The sequence below is a fragment of the Nyctereutes procyonoides genome, unplaced genomic scaffold (assembly GCF_905146905.1).
Source record: "Nyctereutes procyonoides isolate TBG_1078 unplaced genomic scaffold, NYPRO_anot_genome, whole genome shotgun sequence".
NCBI classification, from domain to species: Eukaryota; Metazoa; Chordata; class Mammalia; order Carnivora; family Canidae; genus Nyctereutes; species Nyctereutes procyonoides.
In genome coordinates, this window is record NW_026575131.1 from 40,630,259 (window position 1) to 40,642,301 (window position 12,043).

The window sequence follows — 12,043 nt, forward strand, 5'->3', positions numbered from 1 at the left end:
GGTCCTGGTTCCCAGAAGCACCCCCAGGCAGCCCATTGGGGGGTTCCCTCCCCCTCCCGCGGGCACTTTCCGCAGTCAGCCAGAACCTGGTATCCGCCCCGTCGTACCCAGGTACCCGGGGCCGCGGCTACGGCCAGTCTAGCGCGGATCCTTGGTCCCAGTTCCGAAGTTCCATCCGGCTCAGGGAGGCAGCACGAACCAGGCCGCAGGGGAGGAAGGGGTTAAATCTTCCGCCTCGGGGCTCGCCCCGCCCAGAGAACGACCCTTAGGCCCCGCCCGAGCTCGCTGATTGGCCCAGGCCTGCTCTGGCCTGTGCGGGGATTGGCCCCTTGGAGCGCACCGTAGGGCCTCGACACCCATCCGGAGCCCGAGCGGCCTCCCGCCCGAGCGCTTAGGGAGCAGCTGCCACCTGGCAGGCGGCCCGCTGGCCATGGGGCCGTCTGAAGCTTCGGGGTGAGTGCAGGGCGCAGCCCGGGTTCCCCGCGTCCGGGTCCTCGAGCTGCCGCGTGGCCCCGGTGTAGGTGCCGGCTTGGGTTAGCGTGGAGGGGGTGCCGCCAAGTCCGCAGCAGGCGTCTTCCCCCTGCGACGCCTCGGTTTGCTGCTTTGCCGATTTTCTGCAGGCGGCTGCCCCCGGAAGCGAGGGATGGGGGCGGGAGCCGGCGCGCCCCCCGCCCCCGAGGGCTGTGTGGGGAGCCACTCGAGCGCCGCCCGCGGGCTGGCCTCGGGCCGCGGGAGGCGGCTGAGTGTGGAGGAGCCCCGGCCCAGGAGGTGAGCCGCTGGGCGCGTTGGGGCCGGGAGGTCGCCACACCGACTCCGTAGTGCTGGCCTGAGCCCATCCGGCGGTACCTCCGGTCCGGGAATGAGGGGTCGGGCTGGAAGGGCCGAGGTGCCCTCCCAGGGGGAGGGGCCAAGGATCTAGGCCCCGCCCCCCAAACACGCGTCCTGGGGAGTGGGGGAGCCCTTTAAGAACACCTGAGTGACTCACGGAGGAGGGGCAAGGGGGCTCAAAGATCTCTGCGAGACGGCAGTGCCTAGAGTCTTTGAGGATTTGCCTTTTGCACCTACTCCGCTCCCCGCTCCAACCAGGACATCCAGGTTAGAGGTTCTTCCCAGGGGAGTTCCTACCCCTCGGGTGGGATCTTACCCCTAGGTCAGAGCTTTCCAGAAAAATTTCCCAGCGGGGGAGTTCCCCCGCAGGGAAGCCGTCTGCCCTGAGGTCTATTCCCAGGTGATAGCTTTCAACCATTCCGGGTGGGAGCCTCCGCCAGGTAAGAGCTTCCCTTAGGTGAGAGTACCCTCCAGATGAGAACTTTCCTAGCTTTCCTGGCAGGTGAAAAGTTTCCCCACTAAGAACGTTTTCCTCCCAGTATGGGCTTCCTCGAATAAGAACTCCCTCCCCACAGATCTCCTATTACCAAGGGAGGTCCCCTCTTCCCCTCCCCTCTCCCCTTCAGGTGGGAGCCCCTGGGTGGATAAGAGATTCTCTGAATACAGCACATACCTGACTGGTGCAAACTTTCCCATCAGGTGAGAGCTTTCTCTATGTTAGAAAGAGCACCTGGTAGTAGTAGGAGCTTGCGAAGTGAGACCCCTTTCTCCACGTGAGAGCCATCCCCTGGCTTTCCCAGATTAAGCCTGAGTTTGTTCACAACCTGGACTCCCAGGCTGGAGGCCCAGGGGCAACCTTAGTCCCAATATTTTCCTTCCCTTAGATGGGAGCCGCTCTAAAGAGGAGCGTGCCTGAAGAACTGAACCCCTGTCCCTTCCTTGTGTGTGCTCTCAGCCAGCACTGAGCTCATGGGGCAGCTGGATAAAGACTCAGAGACTGGACAGGGATTGTCCTGGGAGGGGGGACAGGCAGCCGGGGACCAGGCCTCATAGAACACTGACAGGTGGGCAGCTATACCTGGGTTGGAGGTATGGATTGTACTCATCTTGCTATCTTTTCATAGGGAACTTTGGCCCAGCAAGAGACTTTTCCCAGCCAAAGTTCAAGAATTGCCACTGGCTGGGCGTGGGTCCAGTTGAAAGCTGGACCTACCTAGATCTTAAGGCCTAGAAAAGTCAAGTGGGTGACTCTGATCCCAGGTGGAAGTGTGAGGGAGGTTGGGCCAGGGGTACACTCACTGTGGATGTGCTCTCACCATCCTAGGCAGAGGGACACACAGGCACTGTTGCCTGTGCCACAAGCCATGGAGCTAAGGAAGCGAGACTACCATGTGGAGCGGCCACTGCTTAACCAGGAACAGCTGGAGGAGCTGGGGTGTTGGACCTCAGCAACTGGGACCCGCCAGTGGCGAACCTGGTTTCAGTAAGGCTGAGGATGGGGGTCTGGGGGGCACTGGCAGGACTTACGTAGACCCTGTCCCCAATCCACCATTGTGTCCCCAGGTGCTCCCGTGCTCGGGCCCGAGCCCTTCTGTTCCAACACCTTCCAGTTTTGGCCTGGCTACCTCGGTATCCCTTGCGAGACTGGCTCCTGGGCGACTTGTTGGCTGGCCTGAGTGTGGCCATTATGCAGCTACCACAAGGTGAGCCACACCTGACCCAGAGGCTGTACCCTCAGCCTCTTCCAGAGGTGAAGAGTGATTTGCAATCCATCAAGGCCCTGTCATGGAAGCCCTATGGTCTCATGCCCCTCTGTAATCTGAAGCTATAAGCCCTGCCCCTGGAACTATGGACCATGACCTAGGGTTGGGAATCCCTCATCCTTCTCAAGGCCCTGGCCTGCAAGCCTCCATTGCTACCATTCTACCTCCAGGCCTAGCCTATGCCCTCCTGGCTGGACTGCCCCCCGTGTTCGGCCTCTACAGCTCTTTTTATCCTGTCTTTGTCTACTTCCTGTTTGGCACTTCCCGGCATATCTCTGTGGGTAAGTGGAACCAGGCTTGGCCTTGCAGGAGGCTGTCCACCTTTCCCTGTGGAGGACGGGATGAGGGAGGGCTAAGTGGGGAGAGGGAACTTGGAGAGGGGGACAGCATCGGTGCTGGACCAGTGGGAGGCTGGCCCGAGGTCATTCCCAGGCAGGACTAGGCCTCTGACTGTGGGGCCGCAGATTCAGAATAACTCAGGGCCCAGGCTCCAGGAGGATGTGGGTGAGATGACTTGAGGGGTCCAGAACTTGGCAGAGGCCTAACCAGCCTGAGGCTGGCCGAGCCCTTTTCCCCATCTCACCTTCTACGAGGAGAGTGATTCTGAGCCGATGGACACAGGTGGGGCAGGGCCAACATTTCTAGCCACCCTAAGATGCCTTGAGTTCAGGGTTCATCCTTGACCACGAGCATGGACTCTAATGCCTAGTGGAGTCTGAAGATACTCCTCTGGAACGGGCTATCTCCTGACCTCTCCCCTTAAGGGCAGAGCTCCAGGGAAGGGCAGCATCCTCTGCCCTCAGACCCACCCTGACCCACCCCTGCAGGCACCTTTGCTGTCATGTCTGTGATGGTGGGCAGTGTGACAGAATCCCTGGCCCCAGATGAGAACTTCCTGCAGGCTGTGAACTCCACAATCGATGAGGCGGCCAGAGATGCTACCCGGGTGGAGCTGGCCTCCACGCTCAGTGTCCTGGTCGGCCTCTTCCAGGTGCGGAACAGGCAGGAGCCTGTGCCCCCACCCTGACCCCACCACTGCCAAACCCATCCCCACCCTCCTCTCCCAGTTCCCCAGAGTGTCTGCCCGTCACCACCCTTCCTCATCACTCTGGCTGCTCCCACCCGCCCTGGGCTCTGCTGTAGCCACCCTGACAACCCTTGTCTCTCCCCTGACTTCCCCTGGTCACCCCACAGGTAGGGCTGGGCCTGGTCCGCTTCGGCTTTGTGGTCACCTACCTGTCAGAGCCCCTGGTCCGAGGCTATACCACAGCCGCGTCTGTGCAGGTCTTCGTCTCCCAGCTCAAGTATGTGTTTGGCCTCCAACTGAGCAGCCGCTCTGGGCCACTGTCCCTCATCTATGTGAGTGAAGGTGGGAGGAGGAGCCGGCGGGGCGTGCCCCACAACCTCCAGTGCCACCCGTGACCCTGACCCCCCCCCAGACAGTGCTGGAGGTCTGCTCAAAACTGCCCCAGAGTGTGGTGGGCACGGTGGTCACCGCGTTGGTGGCCGGTGTGGTGCTTGTGCTGGTGAAACTCCTGAATGACAAATTGCACCGACGTCTACCCCTGCCGATCCCCGGGGAACTGCTGACGGTTTGGATTCTTCGGGGCAAGAGGGTCAGGGAAGGTGGGGGAGGTGCTTGCTGGCAGATGCCCCCCAGACTTCATGACCAGCTGGAATGGGCGGGCACCAGGGAGAGTTCCTGGGGTTGACCACAGCAGGAAGATCTCATGCTGGCACCTTCCGGACCTTGATAGCATCTCTACTTTCCCCAAACAGTTGTGTGTATTACCCCTGTCCTCTGCTACACCACCCACCCCCTGAAGGCTCTGCTTCCGGCATCCATCTACCCCCTTGACAATGCCAAACCCCTCCCCTGACTCTGTCCTCTCTCCCTAGCTCATTGGGGCCACAGCCATCTCCTACGGCGTGGGCCTGAAGCACAGATTTGGGGTGGATATCGTGGGCAACATCCCTGCAGGGTGAGCTCTGGCCCCTGTCCAGTCAGGGAGGATTGGGTGGCCAAGGCAAACACCCTCCTTTGGCCTCACAGATGCCCCTCACAGGCTGGTGCCCCCAGCAGCCCCCAGTCCCCAGCTCTTCGCCAGCCTGGTGGGATATGCCTTCACCATCGCTGTGGTTGGTTTTGCCATTGCCATCTCTCTGGGGAAGATCTTCGCTCTGAGGCACGGCTACCGGGTGGACAGCAACCAGGTCTGGCGGTGGGGTACAGGGGTAGCTGAGTGTACAGCGACCCCAGGGGCTGGGAGCAGGGGTGTATGGAGTATCAGGTGGGACGTGGGGAGGCAGCAAACAGATGTGCTGGGGCCATGTGGGGCACTGAGGGTAGGAGTTCAGGGCATTCGGGGCAGCAGCAGCCAGATCAGGAGACTGTTGAGTGAGGATGGAAGTTGGGGACACCTAGGCCTAGGCATAGTGGCCTAGGGGAGGCACTTGGGAGGGCAGAGGCCAGGCACTAGACACCTGCATTTTTCTCCACCAGGAGCTGGTGGCTCTCGGCCTCAGTAATCTCATTGGGGGCATCTTCCAATGCTTCCCCGTGAGCTGTTCCATGTCCCGCAGCCTGGTACAGGAGGGCGCCGGGGGCAACACACAGGTGGGCTTCGGGCACGGGTGTGCATCCGTGCGCATGCGCACACACACACTGGCTGGGCGATCCCACCCCATTGCTCCCTCCACTTCTACTCTCCTACCCTCCATCCCACCCTCCTGGTTACTCCGCCTCCTCCCCCCCAAAGGTGGCTGGAGCCGTCTCCTCTCTCTTCATCCTCATTATCATCGTCAAACTTGGGGAACTCTTCAGAGACCTGCCCAAGGTGAGCTGCCACACCCACCCAGCCAGGCTTGAGGGACTTGGCCAGACCAGGGGCTCAGGTCAATTAGGACCTAGGTGAGGGGCAGGGATACAAGGTCATGACCTATTTTTCAAGGCTGAGCTCTTTAGGGTGAGATTTGGGGTCAGGGATTAGAACCCTTCAGCTTCAGATCCGAGTTGTTTTGTCCAGGGGTGGCGGTTAGCATCAGGTGGGGTTATGCCAGCATCAGTCTGGCTCCTGCCCAGGTGGTCAGGCTTGTTAGCATCTGGGCATCTCTCAGCAGCCCATGGTGACACTCTCCTCTCACGTAGGCAGTCCTGGCAGCCGCCATTATCGTGAACTTGAAGGGCATGTTGATGCAGTTCACCGACATACCTTCCCTCTGGAAGTCGAATCGGATGGATCTGGTGAGAGGTCTGGGAGCCCAGGGGTGGGGTTAGGGGCCTGCAGCCCCAAGGCCCCCTCTAGAGCCTGTTGACCATTGTCCTACTTTTAGCTCATCTGGCTGGTGACCTTCGTGGCCACCATCCTGCTGAACTTGGACATTGGCCTGGCAGTTGCAGTGGTCTTCTCTCTCCTGCTTGTGGTGGTCCGCACACAGCTGTGAGTCTCCCCTTCTGGTCCCCTCATCCCATTCGGTGAGAGGGTGAGGGCCACACTGGCTCCCTCCAGCTTTCCTGCATCTTGGTGGTAACGCTTGGCTCCCTCAATGCCCCCTTCTCACACACTCTCCTTCACAGGCCCCACTACTCTGTCTTGGGGCAAGTGACAGACACGGATATTTACCAAGATGTGGCCGAGTACTCAGAGGTGGGTGGCAGAGGCTAAGCAAGAGAAAGGCCTGGCGGGGTGGGATGGAGGCACAATGGGCCCTCTGTTGGTCCTTTCTGCACTTTGCAAAGACCCTGGGGGCTGAGTGTGCTTTGGTCCTGGGAACTTCAAGGGAAGAATTTGGGGCTGTGACCCTCCTCAGAGCTATAAAGGGACAGAGGAGGAGTGGATAGAGGTGCTGGGGAGCATGGAGAGGAATCTGACTTGAAGCTAGCAGTCCAAGGCTTCTCTTGCAGAGCAGCCTTGGGGCAGGAATGCTGGGGGGCAAGAGCCCGGGACACCAGGATGTCGGGGAGGCTGTTGCCTGATCTGATCAATGGAGTTCCTACATCTCTAACATTCGTTTACCTCCTGAGAAGGTTCAGGGCTAATAGTGGGGTTCTGGAATAGAACAAGCCTATTTCTGCTGACATGGAACCTTGGAGCCTGAGTACAGTATAATCAGAACAAGGAGAGGACAAGAGGGGGAGCAGCTCAGCTGGACAGAAAGGGAGATGGGGGATGCCTGGGTGGCTTAATTGTTGAGCGTCTGCCTTCAGCTCAGGGCGTGATCCTGGGGTCCCAGGATTGAGTCCCACATCAGGCTCCCTGCGTGGAGCTTGCTTCTCCCTCTGTGTGTGCCTCTGCCTCTCTCTCTCTCTCTCTCTCTGTGTGTGTGTGTGTGTCTATGTCTCATGAATAAATAAATAAAAATCTAAAAAAAAAAAAAGGGAGATGGGAGCTGCTTTGTGCAGGCCCAAGTGCTGAGCAGAGATCTGGGCTATGCCCTGGATGGAGTGGGAGCTGGGGAGCATTCCTCTGTGCGTAATGTAGCAAACAGACCACAGGGTGGGGGGTGGAGACCCAAGAGGAGGCCTGAGAGCCTGGCCTGGGTATTGGCAGAAGGGAAGGGATATGGGAAGGGAAGATGCAAGATGCCCTGGAGGAAGTTTTGACAGGCCTGGCTGAGGCCTGGGTAGCCAAGGGTGGGGAGTGGGGAGCAGGATGAGGAGTTAGGGTGACATGGCCAAACTTCTTTCTGGCTCATGATCTCGGGAGGGCAGGGGTCGCAGGCTGGGCCCATGCTGGCTGGTGAGCAGAGCCCTGGTGATGGGGGGCTCAGGCTGCACAAGGGAGGAAAACAGGAGAATAAGATACAACTGGGAAAGTAGGGGCTCAGGCACCCCAACACTTGCCCATCCCCAGGCCAGGGAGGTCCCAGGTGTGAAGGTCTTCCGCTCGTCAGCCACCATGTATTTTGCTAATGCTGAGCTCTACAGTGATGCGCTGAAGCAGAGGGTGAGTCCTGGGGTCCCCAGGGTGAGCATCAGAAGGTCCCTTGTGTCCCCAAAGTGTCCACATCCCCTTCCCTTGCATTTGCTTCTAGTGTGGTATAGACGTTGATCACCTCATGTCCCAGAAGAAGAAGCGGCTCAGGAAGAAGGAGCAAAAGCTGAAGCGACTGCAGAAGACTCTCCAGAAACAGGCAGGGGCCCCTTTGAGCTGGGGACTCCTGCCCCCGTCCTGCTGCTGAACCCACATGGCCTTTCTCCTGGGCCCGTGGGCTCCTGGGCTCCTGAGTTCTTAGCCTCACTCACCCTTCCTTTTCCCCTGATGCCCCCAGGGCCCCTGCTTTGCTCCCCAGGCAGGTTAGTGTTTTGGGCAAAGTTTGGTTTCACACACACACACACACACACACACACACACACTGCCAGCCAGTGATAGCATGGACCACCACAGTCCTTTTCCATTTTTGGCTGCTCCAGGAGCCAGTCAAACCCTACTGTCTTCAGCCTGGTGGCCTTGGGTTCCAAGGTTTAGTTCCTGGCCTGCCTACCTGCCCAAAGCCTGGGGGTGACACCAGACTTGCCTGGCCTGGCTGCCATATGACAGCTGAGACAGCTCTTTGCTGTCTCCCTTCTCCCTGGCCTAGACTGCAGCCTCTGAGGGGACTTCTGTTTCCATCCATGTTAACACCAGCGTCAGAGACATGGAAAGCAACAATGTGGAGGACTCTAAGGCCCAGGTGAGGCTGGAGGTGGGAGAGGGGCCAGCCAGGAGCTGCAGAAATGTGGGTGTATCATGCATGTCCTGAGAGGAAAGCCATGGACTTACCCGCTGGGGCTTCAAGGTGGTTGTACCAATGGTAGGAGTGGGGGTGATGGAACTGATTCCCCATGGGGAGAAGCCTGGTGATCTGCCATAGATTCTGCTTGTGGTTCTCTGATCTGCCATCCAAAGACCTTGAATTTGTAGAGTCCATGAGACCTCACAGTCTGTGTTCATGGGTAGAGGGAAGGGATTGGGGGTATGGGGAAAAATATGGGATCAGAGGGTGTGCCAAGCCCAATTAGGGACCCAGGCTGGGTGCCAAGGTGTCTGTGTGTGCATGTGTGTCCCTGAGCCCCCTATTCACTCCACATTGGCTGGCTAAGGTTGGGGCGCATTTGCCCACCTCCCTCCCTAGGTCCCTAGGCCTGGACCTGGGAGGTAACAGAGCAGTATATGCACGTCTGTGCATGCTCCCTGAGTCTGAGCTTCCTCTCCTGTGCATTCCCATGTGTCCCTCCAGTCTTTGTGTAAAAGAGGCTCCACCATGTCCAGGTTTCCATGTGTCCGTGCATGTCCCATATATGTGGGTATTTACATGCATGCTCCCACAACTGACCCCATGTGTCCCTTGCATGTCCGTGTATGTTCCTTGCCATCGCTCCTTCATGTGCAGCCTTTGCAGTGTGTCTGGTTTCCCAGCAGGCGAGCACAGGGAATGAGGTAGAGGATATAGCAGCTGGTGGTCAAGAAGATACTAAGGCCTCAAATGGGTCCACACTGAAGGCCCTGGGCCTGCCTCAGCCGCACTTCCACAGCCTCGTCCTGGACCTGAGTGCCCTCTCCTTTGTGGACACTGTGTGCATCAAGAGCCTGAAGAATGTAAGGGGCTAGGAGCACCCTTCAGCAGAGCCCTGGGAGGGGACCAGTCCCCCCAGTCCTCTTGACCCTGTAACTGGACCCAAGAGCCGTCTGAACTCCCCCTCAAAACTCCCTCTCCCACAACCTGCCTGAGTCCTTCCTCAGAGCCCTGGAGCCTCTCTCTGAATCTGGCCCCCTTTCCTGCTGCAGATTTTCCGCGACTTCCGAGAGATCGAGGTGGAGGTGTACCTGGCTGCCTGCCACAGTGCGTGCTTGGGGACAGCACGAGTGGTCTGGGAGGGGAATGGGGCTCTTCCAGCCAAGGAGCCTGCCATGCAGCACAAGGAAAAGTCTTTCTCTGAAACTAGAGCTCAGAGGTGTCTTGGGAGGCAGGGGGTCAAGGATCAAGAGGGACTAGAGGTTTAGTTGCAACCCCAGGAGTAGAGGTCATAGGTGAAATGGGTCAGGGTATTCTGGTGATTGGGGTTGGTGTTCCTGGTGATTCTGTGAGTCAGGGGAGACCTCCTTCCTGCCTGCAGCTCCTGTGGTCACTCAGCTTGAAGCCGGGCACTTCTTCGATGCATCGATCACTAAGCAGCATCTCTTTGCCTCTGTCCATGATGCTGTCCTCTTTGCTCTCCAACACCCGAAGTCCAGCCCTGCCAACCCTGTTTTGGTGAGCTGGCCTCTGGCTCACAGAGCTCTTTTTGTTTGCCTATGCTTATCCCTACCCTGACCCCCACTTCTGGGAAGTCCGCCCTTCCTGAATGGCTCTGCCCCCAGTGGACCCACCGCCTTCCCTTCCCACATGCAGCTAAAGCTGCTCCTGGGAGCAGGAGTTGCTGTCCTGGGGGAAGGGGCAGGTATGTGTTTTTGGAAACTGACTGGAGCCTCCCATCCTTGCCTACTCAGATGACCAAACTCTGACCACGCTGCTGCCCAGGCTGAGACTACTTACCTCTGGAGGTTGTGACCAGGCACTTGTGAGAATGTCCCTACCCTTGGGCTGCCTCCAGATGTCACCCAGGAGTCCTCTCCGTATATACACACACATACAACTCAGGGATGGAGGTTTTGGGACTCCCAAGTTCAGTGCTATAGGCTTGGGCCTGGGGTTGGGCACTGGAGTCAGACCAGCACTGGCTGGGTGGGGGGAAGATGCATGTTTTTAGCCCCAGAAATAAAGACCTGTTTGCCTACCACTGGGCTCTGCTATGCCTTGGTGGAGTGGGCAGTGATCAACAGCCCTGGCTCCTGACCCTTCTTATGCCCCAAAGTGGAGGCTGAAGTCAGAAGTTGGGGGGAAGTTTTGGGGAGGGCAGAGTCAGGTAAGAGAATAGAGCCCAAGGGAGAGTTATGGAGCCCAGGCCAAGGGTTGGGGGCACCCCAGGTTCAAGCTCTCCAGCTATGCACAACCCTTGGGGCCTGTTTCTTCAGTTGGAACACCATGGAATCAGAGCTGCTTCTTAGGAATGGTCCTGGTGAGTGTAGCCATCGGAGGATGTGGAGTGAACACCTGAGCAACCAGCTGGGAAAGCATAATGTTCACAGGTGCTGCTGGTCTGTGTTGAGAAGTAAGAACACACAGGATTGATATACTTGGTAAAAGGCCTGTTCACATCCTTAGACCACTTGGGCTCTGCAGGTCACTGTCAGCCAAGAAGCATGTGCTGCTTTCTACCACAAAAGGCCAGCATCTGGGCATGTCGCCCAGTGGGCAGCAGTGGGCCTTCCTATGGGCCAGCTGATGCTCTGAGTGATTGGGAGCAGGAGACTAGAATCTTCCTGGGCCTCAGTGTCTCCTCGGCAGTACAGCGCGAATGGTGACTGTACCCACTTTGTGGGTGCTCAGTGAGTATGAAATGAGTCAGTGCCATGGAACGCTTGTGGCAAGACTTTGCTCACATCACCCGCTCGGGATGTGCAAGCTCTGCTGTCCCCCAGGTACTGACCAGGTGCTCAGCTGTGTGCTGGGCTAGTGGACAGAGGCTGCTCTGTCCTTCAAGTCACCCAGGTGCCCCTTGTCCAGCTCAGTGTTTATCGTATTCTGCAGTGGCGACAGCCTGCTCTGTGTTCATGAATCATCTGCCCCACCCCCCAGAACCACAGCTCAGGAAATCAGGGCTTTTTATCTACTCTGACACGCCATGGCCCAGCACCAGCAACGGTGGTGTGTGGTGTGCTTAGCAAATATTGGGTGAGTAAAGCTCATGTGCTAGACTGGAGGGCAGACCTCAACTAAGAAATTGCGGACAGAACTGCTTTGAAGAAAAAACTGGGTCATGAAAGAGAGAGAGAGAGAGAGAGAGAGAGAGAAAGGAAGGACTCTATTGCCCATCATGGTCATGGGAGGGAAGCTGAGGGAGTAGGTCACACAACTGAAACACCAGCCGTGGGGAGTGGAGGAGTGGAGGACCATGTCCTGCCAAAATGAACTGCAAATGTGTTCAGGAACACCAGGGAGGCCACTGGGGCCTGTGTGAGGCCAGATGGAGGGAGGACACAGGACACAGGACCTCCCAGGCCAGGGTGAGCCTGCAGGCTTTACTCAGAGTGTGTGGGGGCCCCATACTTCTGAGGGCTCATCCTGCTGGAATTTGTACTGTAGGGTAGGCTGGGCTTTGGGGGCCAGCTTTGTGCTGGACAGCAGCCTTAGGAACTGTGAAGTGTTAGGATTTTAGGGATCGAAGGCTAGATGAGGAGGAGGAGGTAGGGGGAAGAAGGTATCCCTTCAGACCCGGGCTGGCTCAGAGATTGGCACCCAGGACTCAAGCCTGCCCAGTGCACCTGCCCCCCAGCCCTGGAAGCTCCCCTTCCCTCCTGCTGTGCTTTCTGGCCAGGCTGCCCCTCCTGAGAGGCCGTGGGCCCAGCTGGAACTTGCCGCCTGCTGCTGGG

The 12,043-nt window shown here is 58.3% G+C and overlaps 1 protein-coding gene across 5 annotated transcripts; it reads left to right on the plus strand.

Moving 5' to 3' along the window:
* The first annotated feature begins 364 nt into the window (after window positions 1-364).
* On the plus strand, window positions 365-10,385 carry SLC26A6 (solute carrier family 26 member 6). 5 transcript variants are annotated; one of them, XM_055344399.1, is made up of 22 exons: window positions 379-453; window positions 621-768; window positions 2,153-2,311; window positions 2,392-2,531; window positions 2,762-2,872; window positions 3,419-3,582; window positions 3,786-3,950; window positions 4,031-4,183; window positions 4,491-4,573; window positions 4,658-4,805; window positions 5,095-5,208; window positions 5,351-5,428; window positions 5,740-5,835; window positions 5,925-6,031; window positions 6,169-6,238; window positions 7,445-7,537; window positions 7,626-7,724; window positions 8,172-8,264; window positions 8,993-9,169; window positions 9,359-9,413; window positions 9,688-9,824; window positions 10,061-10,385. In XM_055344399.1, exons 2-22 carry the CDS (start codon window positions 644-646, stop codon window positions 10,073-10,075), a joined length of 2,382 nt encoding a protein of 793 aa, XP_055200374.1. In that variant the 5' UTR covers window positions 379-453; window positions 621-643; the 3' UTR covers window positions 10,076-10,385. The 5 variants fall into 5 exon arrangements, with proteins under 5 accessions (XP_055200375.1, XP_055200376.1, XP_055200378.1 ...); XM_055344400.1 differs by lacking the exon at window positions 621-768 and having other exon boundaries at window positions 365-453; window positions 8,990-9,169; XM_055344401.1 differs by lacking the exon at window positions 621-768 and having other exon boundaries at window positions 365-453.
* The last annotated feature ends 1,658 nt before the right edge of the window (window positions 10,386-12,043 follow it).

Excerpts from the sequence above, each read along its gene's own strand:
- SLC26A6 (XM_055344399.1), top strand. The coding sequence starts at position 644 with ATGGGGGCGGGAGCCGGCGCGCCCCCCGCCCCCGAGGGCTGTGTGGGG. Across the intron at positions 2,873-3,418 it reads TTCCCGGCATATCTCTGTGG|GCACCTTTGCTGTCATGTCT; the intron begins GTAAGTGGAACC and ends CCACCCCTGCAG. Across the intron at positions 5,836-5,924 it reads AGTCGAATCGGATGGATCTG|CTCATCTGGCTGGTGACCTT; the intron begins GTGAGAGGTCTG and ends TCCTACTTTTAG.